At 56.2% G+C, this 16,980-nt stretch overlaps 2 protein-coding genes across 2 annotated transcripts; both read right to left on the reverse strand.

The window, feature by feature from the left end:
- Positions 1-615: 615 nt before the first annotated feature.
- TMEM208 (transmembrane protein 208) lies at positions 616-6,019 on the reverse strand. Its single transcript, XM_019619657.3, has 6 exons — positions 5,945-6,019; positions 5,752-5,847; positions 5,609-5,668; positions 5,399-5,535; positions 2,140-2,224; positions 616-1,067 (listed from the first exon to the last, which is right to left on the reverse strand). The coding sequence occupies exons 1-6, from the start codon at positions 5,948-5,950 to the stop codon at positions 930-932; spliced, it is 522 nt and encodes a 173-aa protein (XP_019475202.2). The 5' UTR covers positions 5,951-6,019; the 3' UTR covers positions 616-929.
- A 1,394-nt stretch (positions 6,020-7,413) lies between these two features.
- Positions 7,414-16,490, reverse strand: ELMO3 (engulfment and cell motility 3). The gene is made up of 20 exons (XM_085234592.1): positions 16,332-16,490; positions 16,212-16,252; positions 15,012-15,084; positions 14,887-14,937; positions 14,267-14,436; positions 13,576-13,675; positions 13,343-13,494; positions 13,002-13,080; positions 12,750-12,800; positions 12,447-12,569; positions 12,061-12,192; positions 11,840-11,944; positions 11,191-11,299; positions 10,887-11,023; positions 10,646-10,809; positions 10,429-10,541; positions 10,204-10,308; positions 9,837-9,919; positions 9,293-9,373; positions 7,414-8,816 (listed from the first exon to the last, which is right to left on the reverse strand). Exons 1-20 carry the CDS (start codon positions 16,407-16,409, stop codon positions 8,604-8,606), a joined length of 2,160 nt encoding a protein of 719 aa, XP_085090718.1. The 5' UTR covers positions 16,410-16,490; the 3' UTR covers positions 7,414-8,603.
- Positions 16,491-16,980: the final 490 nt, after the last annotated feature.

Raw genomic sequence — 16,980 nt, forward strand, 5'->3', positions numbered from 1 at the left:
TGCAAAAGCCAGGCTGGTGCCACTGGCACTAAGCACACAGCTCACTCACATGGGCAAAGCTGCATGCTGCTGAGCTGGTGCGTCAGGAGCAGGAAGGGGTCACCGGTGTGCAAAACTACCTAATGAGCAGGAACAGCAAGAATAAATCAAAGTAGGCAATAGCAGATGTTGCCTTGAGCTGTGTGTGGTTTCTAACGTGGAATCTCTGCCACAGCCACAGCACCTCACCTATGCTATCTGCGGGGCAGCTTTTACAAAACAAAAAGATTTGCTTTTCAATTCCGCTAGTTGGAACCTTTCATCTGACTGAGCTCCCCTAAAGGTAGCACAGGCCAATTTGAGCCCAGGCTAAATCCCAAATGCTCCACGTTGGGCTGCACATGCAGTTTGTAGCTCCTCCAGCTGCTGCAGGCCCGACCAGAACTCACGGGGCAGATGAAGCCCCTGCAGACTGGGTGCTGCAACAGGCAGCACAGCACAGAGCAACCTAGGGAAGGGATGAGATGACTCAGCCTGGGGATTTGGCTTCCACGTAGCCCAGGCTTCCACAAACATGCTGATGTTTTTCACCACTGCCCTCCGTGAGCACCCCTCTATGGACACACTGCCAGCATGGCCAATTGGACTCTGCTCTTTAATATATTTCCTCCAGCATTGCAATCCTCACCTTTGAATGCAATACAGCACTACTTTAGAAAGGTATTTACACACATCCCAGCATAACCCCCTCCTTGTCATCACGAGGAGCAAGGCCTCGACTGGCACTAAGAACCAACCAAGGGAAGTCTCTTGCAGCCTTCATCTTGGAATGGCAGCAGTGGCAGAGGGCAACATAGATACTGCGATGCTTTCTGATTGGCTTCAGTCGCATCCCTGATGAGATAACAGCATGGAAATGAGACAGCATTAACCTATCTCCTCAGCCAGGGCTAAAAGCGCTTCATCTGGCGGCGCTCCTGGCGGCGCTGCTTCTTCTCGTTTGGCTCCTGACTGGGGGCTGAAGATTCAGCTGTAAACCAGGGCCCCAGGATGTTCACCCACAGGAGGTAGAGAGCACGGCCCGGAGCCTGCAAAACACATGTGGGAGCAAAGTCAGTCGTTCTGGATGTGATTTTGGCAGGTGAGGGTGGGCTGGTCCTACACAGGAAACCAAAGGAGCTGGAAAACATCTACGGGCTGGGTCAGGGACGTCACAAGATCCACTGAAATCAAAGGCAGTGGCAGACACCCAAAATAAATGGCCTGATTTCACAGAACTCAGGAGCCTGCATACATTTCTGGGAACACAGCACTTAGATTTCATACGTGGAAATCGTAGCATCAGTTCTGAATTACCCAGAAAGCTCTGACTTCCTGGCTGTTCTGCCTGTCCCTTCTTCAGAAACAAAAATCACATTTCTCTGAAGGAAAAAAACACCATCCATCTGGTGTGCAGGGGAGCCAGAGCCAAGGCTGCCCCCTGCCAGATCTGGAGAGGAACTAACTTGTGGGTAAGGATGAAAACAAGATACCTTTTGCTGTTCCAAAACTACCTACATGGGATATACTCCAGACAACTCTGGTGTAACATTATTTTAATTGCCTGGAGATTTGGGTTTTTCATCCTTTTGTAAAAGCAGCTCTAGCTGGAGGAGCATGAGAAATGCTTCAGGAGTAGAAAGCACCTGGTGTTAAGGGTAATGAAAGCCTGCAGTTTGTTCTACTCAGTGGCATGGGGTCCTGCAGTTCCCAGCCTCAGTCAGTGCTGGTGAATGACTGAGGAATCCAAACAAGAAGAAACAGTCTGTTTGTCACAGTCACAAAAAGGCAAAGAAAATAGCTGTTATGCACAAAGGCAGCTTTCATCTGCTCCATGGTTCCTGTTGCTGTCTCACAGGACCAGAGGGAAAGGTCAAGGCCAACCTATTTTTTTGCATGGTTTACCACGAGACTGACCCAGAAGGATCAGGCCTTTTTATTTATGTATTTATTCATTTATTTATTTTTACAAGGTTTTATGAGATAATTTTTTCTTTATCAGGAAAAAGTTTCAGCCTGAAACAGGACACCTTGAGATGAAATGGATAAATGGATATCCTCCATTCTGAAGATGGGGAAAGACAGACAACTCAGAGAAACAAGAACAACTGCAGGGCTTACCAAGAGCCAGAAGTACCAGACGTAGAGTGAGAAGCAGCTCAGAACCTGGACCATTGCTGTCAGCAGGATCACATCCTTGAGGTGCCTGAGGGAAGGAAAGCAGTACATGAACCTCCCCACTCCAGCCCCCACCAAAGCCACCAGCTCCTCGGCCAGCCTGAGGCAGCACTGAGATTGAGGGGACAGGAACAATCTCAGAACAAACACACAAGCAGGTATTTGGTTTTCCAACACAAGCCACACAAAGGAGTGCTGGGATGGGTTAGAAAAATGCCAACTCTTTCATTCCCACCAAACCATTATTGGAGCAGCAATCCCTACCAGGGTGGACAGAGTGTTGGATAGGAGGTGCAGTCCTCTAGGTGCCAGGCTGCAGGGAGTGCCTGGAGCCTGCCTCTGAAGTCAGGAGAGAGGATGGTTCCTGCCCTGAAGGAGCTGTGCCACGAAGTGGAAGATTTAGGAGAAGTGAGCAGGCTGTGCACCATCAGAGACAAAAGGGAGACGGACAGGATCTTCCCTGGGTCACAGCTGGAAGAGCCTCAGCCCACCACCACAGAAGAGAAGCAGGCACTGCTCACCTCCACGGTGGAGGTAAGTGCAGCCTCAGGAGAAGAATGGAAGCTGATGACTTCTGGCACCAGGAGGAAAGCCCCTGCCCAATCTAAGGGCTTACACCCAAAATAAATTCACCACGGTCAACGCTGAAGAGGAGTCAATGTTCCTATAAGCAAAGAAATGGGTACAGCTAACCCTCATCAAAGCAAGAGCACCAGGAAGAAGTGGTGAGCTATGGCAGTGAGTGACACCCTGCTGCAGAGGACAGGAGGCTGTATAGTAACACACAGAGGGTAGGAAATTAAAAAGATGAGCTGGAGATGTGCGTGCAGCTGCAAGGCCGTGAGATGGCTCGCATGACTGCAGCGCTGCAATGGAGGGATGCAGGCTGTTTAAGGACTGTGTGGGAAGAGGAGGGGGAGCTGCCCTTTATGGGAGCAGAGCTGGAGCACACAGAGCTAGATAGATGAAGAGCTAACCAAGAGTTTATGGGTTAAGATTAAAGAGAAGTCAGGTGCAGGTGATGTTGTAGTGGGTGCCTGCTACAGGCTATCTGACCAGCAAGAACAACCACGTTAAAGACAAGGCAGTCATGGGTCCTTGGGGCAAAGGTGAATGGTGTCATGGATTTCATTAGGATTGTTGCCAGTGGGTGAAGGGAGGTGATCCTTCCTCTCTGCTCAGCACTGGTGAGGCACACCTGGGTACTGGGCCCAGTTCTGGGCTCCCAAGTGCAGGAAAAACATGGAGAGACTGGGGAGAGTCCAGCAAGGGACCACAAAGATGATGAAAGGACTAGAGCATCTCTCCTGTAAGTAAAGGCTGAGAGAGCTGGGACTGTTCAGCCTGGGTTAGGGGGGGTCCCATCAATGTCCATAAATACCTGAAGGAAGAGCGCAAAGGGGACAGAGCCAGGATCTGTCCAGAACACAAGAGATTCCCTCTGAACATCAGGGAGCTATCAGAGTGACCAAGCAATGGGACAGGCTGCCCAGGCAGGCTGTGGACTGAGGCTCCTTGGAGATCTTCCAAGCCACCTGGACGTGGTGCTGGGCACAGCTCTGGGTGGCCCTGCTGGAGCAGGGGTGGCACTAGGTGACCTCCAGAGGTCCCTTCAACAACCTCAACCACTCTGTGATTCTGCAATTCATCACCAGAAACAATTTTACACTGGGACACTGTCACCATACCAAGAACTCAAGAAACTGCAGAACTCAAGAAACTGCAGAACCTGCCATTAACAGTGCCATGATGAGACACGGGTTCCAAAATTTAGTGTATCACCAGCACAAATCACACAAGGGAGCTCCCACACTGCACCCAGCTCTCCAAGACACCAGCAAGCCCCTACATCAGCCTTCCAAAAGCCTAGTAGGTGAAGTCCAGCAGTGCCATCACACACATGCATGAATCAGTTATCAAAGCAGCCAGCATGATTTGTTGCCTGTTATATCCCAAGAGCATCTCCCACAACTAGCATGCTCAAGGTGACACAAAACTTCCTTATTTTCATTAATCAACTGTCTTGTATTGTGTTTCCACAAAAAAAAAGTACCCAAAATATTTTATACTTCTGGAGTTGTTCATGAGAGCCAAAAGGTGAGTGTAAAAACACTCTGCTGCCAAGCAGGAACAAGAAGTCATAGAGGATGAACAGGGTGTAACACAACTGGCTCAGAAGTCGTACTAGAAATCATTCCCTCTTTTTCAGCCTGCCTTCCCCCTGTGACTGAGTCTCCTACATCACACGTTTCAGTTATTGTGCGAAACGTAGCAAATGTACTTCTTGAGAAGCAAAACCACAGCAGATGGGAGCTCATGGTGTGCAGAGAGAACAGGTTCTGAGCTGCACAAGTCAGTTTGCCTGATGTCTCCATTCACCTGCTGGCTGCAGAAATGAAGCCTCTGTTAAAAACAAAGAAACAAGCAATAGCAAATCAATTCAAATTGCCTGGAGAAGGCTGCGGGGTGACCTCAGTGCAGCCTTCAGTACCTAAAGGGAGCCTACAGACAGGAGGGGAATCAATTCTTGGAAAGGGCAGATAACTGCAGGACAAGGGGAAATGGTTTAGAAGTTGAGGGAGGGAAGCTTGAGGTTGGATGTCAGGGGAAGTTCTGTACTGTGAGAGCCGTGAGGTGCTGGAACAGCTGCCCAGAGAGGCTATGGATGCCCCGTCCATCCCTGGAGGTGTTCAAGGCCAGGTTGGATGGGGCCCTGGGCAGCCTGGGCTGCTATGAAATGTGGAGGTTGGTGGCCCTGCATGCGGCAGGGGGTTGGAGATTCATGATCCTTGAGCTCCCTTCCAACCCAAACCATTCTACGATTCTATGAATTTGTGCTCCTTCCAGAAAGATGTGAAACCAAGCTGCTCCCTTGGGCAGACAATGCCTTGACTGTGAGATAAGAAGCTGCAGCAGCACGCCTCTATTATTATCTCTATTTTTTTCTTAACATCACCAAGCAGGAATTACTGCCGTCTGCTCCTCAAGCAAGGAAAAGACAGCGGTCCAGCACCAGGAAGGTCAAACGGGCACCGTGCACAACTACAGGAGGGCAGAAAGGGCCGAAGCAAGGAGGTTTACAGCCTGGAAACGACCGGATTAGCACTGAGGCAGCCCGGCTCAGACAGGGAGAAGTGGGGCACGCTCCGGGCTGGGGCTGCAGGCCCCGCTCACCTGGGCTCGTGCGGGTGAGGACACTCACTCTGCCATCCCCTGCTCCATGTTCAGGTCGATCCCGCCGTCCGCGAGGCTGCCGTCATCCGCGAACGCCGGCCGTGCCATGGAGCTCATGGAGCGGTAGCTGGCGCCGTACACCGCCGAGCTGAACGCGAACGCCAGCTGCCACGAGAACGGGGACCGTGAGACGCCGAGCGGCCGGCCCGGGAGCCGGGTCAGGGCTGCGGACACTCACCCACGTCCACGCAGAGGCGGTCGAGTAGAACAGCAGCAGGTTGATCGCGGCGTACACGGCCTGCGGGACACGAGGGCACCGTCAGCCAGGCTCCGTCAGCCCGGCCCCGCCGGCCCGGCCCCCGCCCGCCCCCCGCCACTCACGGAAGCCCCGAGGATGATGCGGAGGTAAAAGCGCAGCGTCTCGCGGTTCTCCTCGAAGATCTGCTTCTTGCCCTTCGTGCCCGCCTTCCCTTTGGGCTGCGGGGCCGAGACAGGCGGTCAGCGGCCCGCACCGCTCTCCTCCTTCTCCTCCTCCCCCCCCTTCTCCCCTTTCCCTCCCTGCCCCGCCGCTCACCGCCATGGCCGCTCCGCTCCGCGCTGCCCCTTCCGGCTCCGCCCGCGGGGCGGGGATGGCGGCCTTCAGCTTCAGTCGGGGACTGGGGCTATTGGTGCCTTCGGAGAGCGGGGAGGGGCCGCCCGTGATGGGGGTCACGGCGCCTCGGGGCGTCCCGGAGCCGCGGGGTCGGGTGCTGAGGCTCAGTGCGGTTGGCAGCGTCCTCGGGCACCGCAGCTCTCAGGGCGGCCATCCGCTCTCAGGAGCATCTCAGGCGCTCCCGAGGCTGTTTCCAGTCTCTTTCCCAGCTCCCCCGCCGTGCAGCGGGAACCACAGAACCGTAGAATCGGTCCGGTTGGACCTTGAAGATCATCGAGTCTAACCGCAACCTGACCGTATTACCCCAACTCTGACATCCCCCCGCTAAGTCATGTCCCTGAGCACCACATCCAAACGGTTTTTAAACACATCCAAGGATGCTGTCTCATCCACCTCCCCAGGCAGCCCATTCCAGTGCTTAACAGCCCTTTCTGTAAAGAAGTTTTTCCTGATATCCTACCTAAACCTCCCCTGCTGCAACTTGAGGCCATTTCCCCTCGTCCTGTCACCTGTCAGCAGTGAGAAGAGACCAGCCCTGCTCTGCTGCAATCACCTTTCAGGTATTCGAAGAGAGCAATAAGGTCTCCTCATTGCCCTCCTCACAGGGCACACTCTCCAAGCTCTCCCCCAGCCTTGCTGCCCTTCTTTGGACCTGCTCCAGCACCTCCATGAATGAACTCTTCCTGCCAGCCGTCCTTAGTAAAGCACACGTTGCTCTTCCAGGATGCCATTCCCCACTCCCAGCTTGTTTCCATAACACAACAAGGAGTGTTTCCACCTCAGGGGCCCTGGGGGCTCCCCAGCACACTGCAAGAAGTGATTTGTTGGAGATGGTCCAGAGGAGCCACAAAGATGATCAGGGGGCTGCAGCACCTCCCTACAAAGACAGGCTGAGGGAGCTGGGCTTGTTCAGCCTGGAGAAGAGAAGCTGCAGGGTGACCTCAGTGCAGCCTTCAGTACCTAAAGGGAGCCTACAGACAGGAGGGGAATCAACTCTTGGAAAGGGCAGATAACTGCAGGACGAGGGGAAATGGTTTGAAGTTGAGGGAGGGAAGCTTGAGGTTGGATGTCAGGGGAAGTTCTGTACTGTGAGAGCCGTGAGGTGCTGGAACAGCTGCCCAGAGAGGCTGTGGATGCCCCGTCCATCCCTGGAGGTGTTCAAGGCCAGGTTGGATGGGGCCCTGGGCAGCTATGAAATGTGGAGGTTGGTGGCCCTGCCTGCAGCAGAGGGTTGGAGCTTCGTGATCCTTGAGGTCCCTTCCAAGCCTGGCCATTCTGTGATTCTTTTCCTGGCACACATCAGCAGAAGGGCAGCGCATGCCCAGCTCTGCCTTGCCCCCTTTCATGCTCTTTAGCCCTCATCTCCCAAACCTTTGCAAAGGACACAGCGCTGAGTTCTCCACAAGTGTTTATTGCCCAAATCTGCAGGAGGTGGGGGGCACAGGCAGGGCCCTGCCCACCCTGCAGCATGCAGTTCCAGTGCTCAGACAGCCGCAGGCTCGCAGGCTGCACCCTGGTTACTACAACACCCCCTGGAGAAGCCGTAGGCACGAGGAGGTGCAGGGCACCGGGGTTGGGGGACGTTTGGGCCACGGAGGAGGTAGCTTGTCGTAATGCAGTAGTGCAGCAGCATGGCTGAGTGTGCAATATCCGCCGGGGCGGGGAAGGCACCAAGGTTAACATGAGCAGCTCTGTGCTGCGCTGGGGTTGGGCTCTGAGCATCGAGTCTGTGCCCGTCTCATATTGTGCAAGGGAAGAGGATTCATACCCTGAACAACCTCTGGGAGCATCCCGCTGCCCTGCCCGGGGCTGGGAGCACTCACAGCAGGGAGAGGGAGGAGAGCAGGAAAAAATCAGTGCGTTAAGTGCCTGTCTGTCCCTCTGCAATGCTGACCCCGCTGGAAAGTGCTGTCTGCTCGGCAAACCAAGCAGTGGGAGGACTTCAGCCTTTCCTAACTCCTTTTTCACCCAGAGGGGATTCTCCACCCTGAGCAGCTGTGCTGCGGAGGGTCAGGGTGTGTGGTTGTACCGTTGTAATGCTGACCCCCCCCAGCTGTTACAGCAGTGTCTGTACAATCCCTCCTCCTGCTGTCCTTGCCCTCTGCCCTCAGTGCGACTGCAGCAAAGGGGGTATGGGGACAGTATCAGCATGAAGGGGTTCAGCTGTCCAGAAGTGTTTTGTCTCTCATGTCTGTGGCTCAGGAGCAGAGCAGAGAGCTCCCTTCCCTCTAAAAGAGCATGAGCCCATAGCTCAGTGGCTCAGCCCTGATGCAGGCAGTGAAGGGAAGGTGGTTTGCCCCGGGATGCTGGTGAGTTCTGTCTGGGCAAATAGCAGAGGTGTGGAAAAGGGGACAGGATGACCTGCTCACAGCCACCAGCATGGGAAGGGGACAGGCAGCGCATACCCAAGCCCCATCCAAGCACCTAGGCTCGTCCCTTTGGGGACAGAGCCTGGAGGAAGGGTTTTGCTGTTAGCAGGCAACAGAATGTTTCTAGCTCCAAACATCTCAGAGCTGAATGGAGCAGCCTGCAGAGAGAAGGAGGGGGCACAGAGATTGGGCACGGGGGGGGATGCAGGAACTCACTGTTCTGCATGGCTGAAGTCATAGCAGAAGTTGAGGTTGCTGGGGGGCTTTGGGACAGGAGGGGGGTTGTCAGGGATGCTGATGTTCTCCAGGTCCAGGAGCCGCAGTTTGAGTTCCATCGAGAGCAGGACGTCGAGGTCTGTCTGCGTTCTCTCACTCGTCATCTCCTTGCCCAGAAGCACATTCAGCCCATCTGTCCACAGGCAAAACTGGAGAAGCAAAGCAGCTCAGGGGAGCTCTGGGCAGCCAGAGAACTGGCTCTCTGGCTCTCAACACTAGGGCGAAGCAGCTGTACCCAATGCACCTCCGTCCGTGCCACGCTCATCCCACACCTTCACCCAGCACAGGGCAGCTTGGCCCCCAGCTCCACATCAGACCTTCCCAGACAGACTGGGTCCTTGTTCATCCCCAAATCTTGCAGCCAACTAGAGAGCTGCAGTCCTCACATTCCTCCAGGCCCTCAGCCATGGCTGCACAAAGGCATTTTTGTCCTTTCAGTACTAGCCCAGCACGCTGGCTGCAAGCCAGGGAAACCCAGCTCCTCCAGGCTACGTAGGGGAGGTGGGAGCAGTGTCACAAATCACTCTTTAGTGTCCAATTCCAGGTCTGGGAGAGCAGAGAGGGGTCCTCCCTTGCTCAGCCCCCCTTGGCAAGGACGTGCCCTCCTGTAGCCCCTGGAGCTCACCTCATAGCGTGTGGGGGCAACGAAGTTCAGGCAGTATTCCTCCACATCGTACACTATGGAGAAGGCGAGCTCCAGGACATCCTATGGGGATTCATAGAACCACTAAGGTTAGAAAGATCCTCCCAGATCCCCAAGTCCAACCCCAGCCCACCCCCACCATGCCCACTGCCCACATCCCTCAGTGCCACATCCCCACGACTCTGGGACATCTCCAGGAACAGTGACTCCCCCACCTCCCTGGGCAGCTGTGCCACTGCATCACTGCTCTTTGGGAGCACAGATTGTTCCCAACACCCAACCCAATAGTTGGCCTCTCCAGCCCGCTGGGATTTGCAGCGTGAAAGACCCAGCAGGTCTCCAGCCTCAAGGCACACCAAAAGCCTGTCCCATGCTCATTTAATCTTCTTCAGAGCCTCCAGCTTTGGAGCTCCAGGTTGTGGCCAGCACCCTGCGCTGGCTGTGCCCTGGAACACATCTGGGGATGCGCAGAGTGACAGAGCAGAAGGAAGGAGGGGAGCATACAAGGTGGGGTGGAGGTGCTGACCTTGTTCTGCTTCCCAGAGCTCTTCTCCTTCGTGTGTGGACACTCCTTCCCAACGAGCAGTGCCTTCATGTCTGCCACAGGAACTGGGGAGCAGAAAAGCTGTGGGTTCCCTCTTTCCCGGTCCTCACCCCCAGAACCAGTGCCCACCATTCGGGCAGCAATGTGAGCAGCCGGGATTTCGGTCACAGCCTCACATGAGGAAAGGAGCCCTGGAAAGTGCCAGATCTCCCCCAGCCCACTGCACCTCCAGGCCCAGGGCCAGGCATGTGGCACCCCGATGGCGGGGCAACTCCCATCTGGAGCACATAGTAACCGAGGTGGGCAGAGTGCTCCCTTCCCCCTCCCTTTCTTTCTCCCCATAACCTACTTTTCTCTGGCAGGCTCTCGATGGGGGGCGAGTGCACCCCTTCCTCCACATCCCCGTAGTGCAGCACTTTGTGATTGGGTGACAAGCGGCAGTACCAGAGCTTATCTGCAGCAGAAAGGCCCCAGCTGAGACCCCGTTAGCACTTCTGCTAATGAGCTGTGGTTAATTGCGCCCACCCTGGCCCTCTCCAGGGGCAGCCATGGGGCTGGCACTCCTGGCACTCACCCTGGCGCCGGCGGCTGCTGATCTTACGGAACAGGGTGCCCTCGCAGAGGCGCAGCAGGCGCTGCTGGCGGATCAGCTCCAGGAGCTCCGGCTTCAGCCTCTCACGCAGCTCCCTGGGATGCCAGCCAGGGATAAGGAGCACAGACCCTTCAGCGTTCACCTGCTAGCCTTTACGGGGTCACCCCCCAGCACAGCCCCCTGCCCACAGCCCACTCACAGCACGGGCACGGCCAGCGTCTCCTCCTGGTGCAGCCGCTCTGTTTGCCGCAGCTTCAGGATCTCGCTGTAGTTCAGCGCGTTCACTCTGGTCTTGAACAGCTCCAGGGAGGTGGGTTTGAGGGAAAGGGTCCTGGTGATCTGCTCCCGCACCACCTGCAGCACCTGGGGGGGCCCAGACAGCATCCCCAGTCTGGTGATGCTCCAGGGACATACGCACAGCCACAGGGTCCTGTTATCACCTTATCAAAGTCCTCCTGGGTGGCTCGCATCTCCTTCCACGTCTTGTTCACCAGCTGGATGCAGATGCAGAAGAGCTCTTCAAAGAAATGATCCTGCCCGAAGAACATAGGGTAAAAGGCCTGAGCTGTCTCCGAGCCTGCGATGAGAAGGACAGACGATGCCACACTCCCATTTTTCTGTACAACTGCAGTATCCAGGAGAACCTGGACATCGCACAGCCCTTCCCCAATTGTCAGCCGTGGCACAGCCCCTCTGCCACACATCCCCACCGCTGGGATGGTGCAGGGCTGGGCACACACATACACGGCTCTCCAACATGCAGGATCTCACAGAGGATCAGGGTGAGCTGGATGCTGCTTCGAGCAAACGGGCACTCATGTTTGTCCTCACGGCTGCTGTTCTCGAGGACGAACTGGAGGAGAGGAACATGGCCTTGTGTTACACACACCAGCATCAGTGCTCTCCATGCTCCTCCTGATTATCCTGCTCAGCTGTCCCCCAAAGAGCTGAGCCATTCCAAACAGCAGCTCTCCCCAGATCCTGACACAGCATCCTCAGCACTGGAGCTATCACAGGCAGAGCAGCTCAGAGCACAGCTAACACTGTGCACCCACCAACTGCTTATGTCCAGAAACCCAGTGGTAACCAAGCACTGAAACTCAGTGGAGTGCCAACAGGCCCCAGTCACCACTTCTACCCACAGGAAGGGCTGCCCAGGGGGGTGGGGATGTCCCTGGAGGTGTCCCAGAACTATGGGGATGTGGTACTGAGGGATGTGGTCAGTGGGCATGGTGAGGGTGAGCTCAGCGGTCTCTGAGGTCTTTTTCAACCTTAATGGGGCATCCTGCCCTAGGTGAGGCCAACAAGGATGGGTCCCAAGAAAGAAAGGATGAGAAGCTGGAGATCCACCAGCACCTTTCTGCTGGGAGATTCCCCAGGCAGGGGCACGCACCCGGCTGTAGGCACTGGGGGTATGCCTGGAGAAATACACCATGTTGTCGAGGGCGAGGAGCCCCGGTGGTGCACGGCGCAGGTCCTCTGCTGGGTTGCTGTTGTTCTGGCAAGACACAAAAGAACACAGTTGAGCACTTCTCCAAGCAGCAGCAGGACAGCAGGTCTGTGGGAGATGCCAAGGTCCCACTGAGGCCGGGACATGGATGGTTGGGGCCGCACCATGAAGCCAAGCTTGCGGAACTCCTTGGCACACAGCGACCGCCGGCGCTCGGTGCTGAAGGTGCCAGCAGGAGCATCGCTCTCCGACTCGAAGGCAGATTGGCGCAGCGACTGGAGGAGCTCCCTCTGCTCCTGGAGGGAGAGCAGAGAGGAAGGGCATCAGTGAGCCCTGCGCACCGTGGTCTAAAACAATGGTGAAAGCCACTATGCTGGGAAAGGAACACATCCCAAGCCTTCACCCGCCCAGACTTCCAAAGGAAGCACAGCAAGGAGAGAGCTCCCAGATCTGTGAGAGAGCTCCCAGACCTGTGAGAGAGCTCCCAGACCCGTGAGAGAGCTCCCAGACCCGTGAGAGAGCTCCCAGACCCGTGAGAGAGCTCCCAGACCTGTGAGTAGGGGTCCACGGAGGTCCTCATGCGGCGCTCGTGCAGGTTGAGGCTGACGGACTGCAGCACATAGAGGTAATGGGCCATCTCATCCCCCAGCGGCTCAGAGCTGTGGATGATGTTCTACAGGAGACTCCGAGTGAGAAGGGACCCATGGGTGCTCCAGACCCAGGGACCAATAGCCAAAGCCCCGCAGCCCAAAGGGAAGAGAACAGCACCCCAGGGCTGGGCTCTGCAGGTGGCACACACGAGGAGGGAAGGACAGGAAGAAGCACAGAGCCTTGTAAGAACCCTGCTCCCCACCTTGTGGATGAACTGTCTGATGTTCTTCTCTCTCAGGTACTCCATCATATCCTAGAGGGGAAAGGCTGTGAGACAACCCCCTACCCAGCACTGCTCTTTCCAGAAAAGCTAAGCATTCCCTTGCAGTCCCCACCCCCACCGTCCCTAACTCTGGGCTCTTGGCAGAGGGCCCCAGCGATGGGTGCACCCTTGTGTTGGGATCTCCAGTGCCCACCACCCCGCTGTCCCCCAGTGCTGCCCACCGCCCCATACCCGCCGTTCAGCATCGGTGGCAGCCAGCAGCAGTGCAATCAGCAGGGCCATGGCCTTCAGCTGCAGCTGGGCGTTTGTCCTGGGGAAGGAGGAAGGAACGTAGTGTCACCAGCTGCAAGGACAGCCCTAAGGCACAGTCCTCTTCCCCGTTCACTCTCAGACCCCGATGCAAACTCTGTTCAGTACACCCTAATCCAAACCTCCCCCAGCAAAGGGGCAACTGATGCTGAGTGCTCTCCAGTTGCTTAGGGAGGGACAACACAACGTGGTGCCAAGGATCGCCAGCAAGACCCCCCCAAAAATCCCCTCCAGGGCCACGTTCCCACTGGCTCCCCACTTACACCTGTAGGTGGGTGAGAAGACGGTCCACTGTCACTTCTTTTTTGACGAGCTCAAAGAGGACGCGGCTGCTGGGTACCATGTTCTCCAGGATTGACATGGAGAGCTGCTGGACAGAGGCATCCATGGCGTTCATGTTGACATAACTCACGATCTACAATAACAGAAACCATCAGTACAAGGCAGGTCGAGCCTGGGTGACAACGGGGCAGCCCACGGCACAGGAGTTGTGTACTTTTTTGATGAAGGCTGCACTAAGAGTCTCCCAGGAGACGAAATCGTGCTCCATCAGCTCCATGAAGGCCTTCAGGGTGTGAGCAAGGATCTCCCCTGTACTGGAGAAATGGGAGAGCAAACTGAGCAAGCCATTCTTGCTCCGGACACTCTGCAGTGAGCACAGTAAGGCAGGATCCATCAGCGTGCACCCATCTCTTGTGCCCACTGGGGGGTACAACAGAAATAACCAGAAAAGCAAATGGAAAAGAATGAAAAGAATGACAGAGAATGTTGCTGGGTAGGAAACCAGACTCTGGCTTAGTCATCCTAGGAAGCCATGGTAGGGGAAGTGCAAGTTTCTGGAAAGCTGCGTTATCGCAGTACAAAGACCACATGCACGAGCTCTGAGGAAACCAAAACCACCTCAGATCCCACCCACTGCTTCCAAGAAACATGCACTTCGCTGCGTGATTTTTGGGTTTAGCATCCAGACATTCCCCATTGTATATTGAGAGGAAGGCATTGAGGCGGCACTGGTGTGGCACTCAGGGGTTTCTCAAGCTGCCTGTAGATCTCTCACAGCCAAAAACTTCAGACAGAGGGATTATCAAAGCCAAAAGAGGCCACCAGTGAAGCCCAGCTTAGAGCTCGTATAGCATTAGCAAGGGAGAAGGCAAAATCTGCAAGGAAATTCCCCTTCTGATACTCACTCGTTCCCTTCTTCCACAATATAGAAAATTTGTTTCAAGCCATTTCTGTTGATAAACTCCTGAGCAAAGGTAACATCCTGGGAGAGGCTTGCAAGCTTCTTCAGTGAGTCAGTCTTCACGTCCACGTTGTTGCTCTGGATCCCGCCGTACAACCTCTCTGCTTCTTGGTCCTACCAGGAGGGAAAGAATGAAGCCACAGGGGCTCATCGAAAGGCAGCAACAGACCTGGAGGCAGAGGCTGGAGGAGATGAAGTGTAGGAAGGAGGCGAGGAGGGGTCTGAAAGAGAGCAATCAGAGCAGAAACCAGCAGAACCGAGGAAGGAAGTCAGACCAGCACTGCACTAAGTGCACTTGATGTGTCCAAAGTGTGTCCCAAAGACTATGAGTTAGTTTCTCCTCATGCTCCCCCAAGACTACTGAGGGAGAACAAAGGTTCAGACAGGTCTCTCTGTTATTTCTGCTTTGTCTGAGGCACCGAGAGGAGCTGCCATGAGCCAGATGTCACCAAGCAAGGCAGAGCTGGGGCCTTGGAGAGCCGCATCGCCCTTGGAGGGCCCCATGGCAGGGAGCAGCAGGCTGACCCCAGCGCCCGCCTTCAGAGAAGGAGACAGGGGATGTACCGGAGAAGTGGTCAATCGCAAGATGCTCCCATTCTTTATCTCCCCGCGGTTCTATGAAGAGAAAAGGAAGGGGTGAGGGGCACGCAGAGCCACCGGGGCCGGGGTCTGGGTGGGTGACTGCTCACCAACTCGGTGATGTACGTCTGACGCCCGTCGGTGTACTGCAGGGCATAGCGCTCCGCGTTGGGCAGGCTCCACCTGCAGCGACACGCAGCACGTCATGGAGGAGGGCTGGTCCTGGCCACCGCAGCCCGATGTCCCAGCCGTGCCCCATGGCTGTGGGCTCTGACAACCCGGCGGAATGCCACGCACTGGCCGTCGTGACCTGATGGGCCCCCACAAGACTGATCTCTCCCAATGGGCCACCACAGGCTGGTGACCATCTGTGACAATCTGATGGTTCACCATAGACTTATCATCATCTGCTACGACCTGATGGGCCACCACAGGCTGGTCAACACTTGTCATGATCCAAGGAACCATGACAGGCTGGTCACTGCTCATCGTGACCCAGTGGGTCACCAAAGGATGGCCACTGCTCATCGTGACCCAAGGGGCCACCAAAGGATGGCCACTACTTATTGTGAGCTGATAGGCCACCAAAGGATGGCCACTGTCATCGTGACCCAACAGCTACCAAAGGATGGCCACTGCTTATCATGACCCAATGGCCACCAAAGGATGGCCACTGCTCATTGTGACCCGATGGCCACCAAAGGATGGCCACTGCTCATTGTGACCCAATGGCCACCAAAGGATGGCCACTGCTTATCATGTCCCAATGGCCACCAAAGGATGGCCACTGCTTATCATGACCCAATGGCCACCAAAGGATGGCCACTGCTCATTGTGACCCAATGGCCACCAAAGGATGGCCACTGCTCATCGTGACCCGATGGCCACCAAAGGATGGCCACTGCTCATTGTGACCCAATGGCCACCAAAGGATGGCCACTGCTTATCATGTCCCAATGGCCACCAAAGGATGGCCACTGCTTATCATGACCCAATAGCCACCAAAGGATGGCCACTGCTCATCGTGACCCAATGGCCACCAAAGGATGGCCACTGCTTATCATGTCCCAATGGCCACCAAAGGATGGCCACTGCTTATCATGTCCCAATGGCCACCAAAGGATGGCCACTGCTCATCGTGACCCAATGGCCACCAAAGGATGATCACCATCTGTCACAACCCAACGAGTCAGCACCCACCATGACTCGATGGACCACCACAAGCTGGTCACCACATGCCACGACCCAACGTGCAACCACAGACCGGTCACTACATCGCCGCAGCCCACACCCGATCCCCAGGTACTCACGCATCGCAGACGTCCTTGAGCACGGCGGCCAGCGGTTTGCTCTGCGGGCGAGAGGGGAGGGGAGAGCCGTGAGCGGAGGGCGGCAGCGGGGCGGGGGGCTGCGGGGGGGCCGGGCGGTACCTGCTGCAGCTCGATCAGCTGCGGGATGGCGCCCACCATCTGGATGGCGATCTTCACCACGTCCTTGGGAGGCGGCATGGCTCCCCGCCGCGCCGCGCCGCAGTTCCGGGTCTCCGCCGCCACCTCCCCGCCCCTGGGAGGGCCGGGCCGAGAGGCCGCCGGGGAAGGAGTCCCGAGTGGGGCCGGAGAGGGGCGGGCACGGCCGTCCTCCTCACCTGAGCTGACGCAGGTGGGGCGGCTCCATCCCGTCCCGTCCCATCCCGCCCCATCTCTTCCTGTTCCATCCATCCGCTCCACCCTGTCCCACCCATCCCATCTATTCCCATTCCATCCTTCCTGCCCTGTCCCATCCCATCAATTCCCATCCCATCCATCTCGCTCTGTCCCATCCTATCTATTCCCATCCCATCCATCCCGCCCTGTCCCATCCCATCTAGTTCCATCCCATCCATCCCGCCCTGTCCCATCTCGCCCTGTCCATCCCATCTAGTCCCATCCCATCCATCCCGCCCTGTCCCATCCCGCCCTGTCCCATCCCATCCATCCCGCCCTGTCCCATCTCGCCCTGTCCATCCCATCTAGTCCCATCCCATCTAGTCCCATCCCATCCATCCCGCCCTGTCCATCCCATCTAGTCCCATCCCATCCT

This window comes from Meleagris gallopavo, chromosome 13 (genome assembly GCF_905368555.1).
Source record: "Meleagris gallopavo chromosome 13, MGAL_WU_HG_1.1, whole genome shotgun sequence".
NCBI lineage: Eukaryota > Metazoa > Chordata > Aves > Galliformes > Phasianidae > Meleagris > Meleagris gallopavo.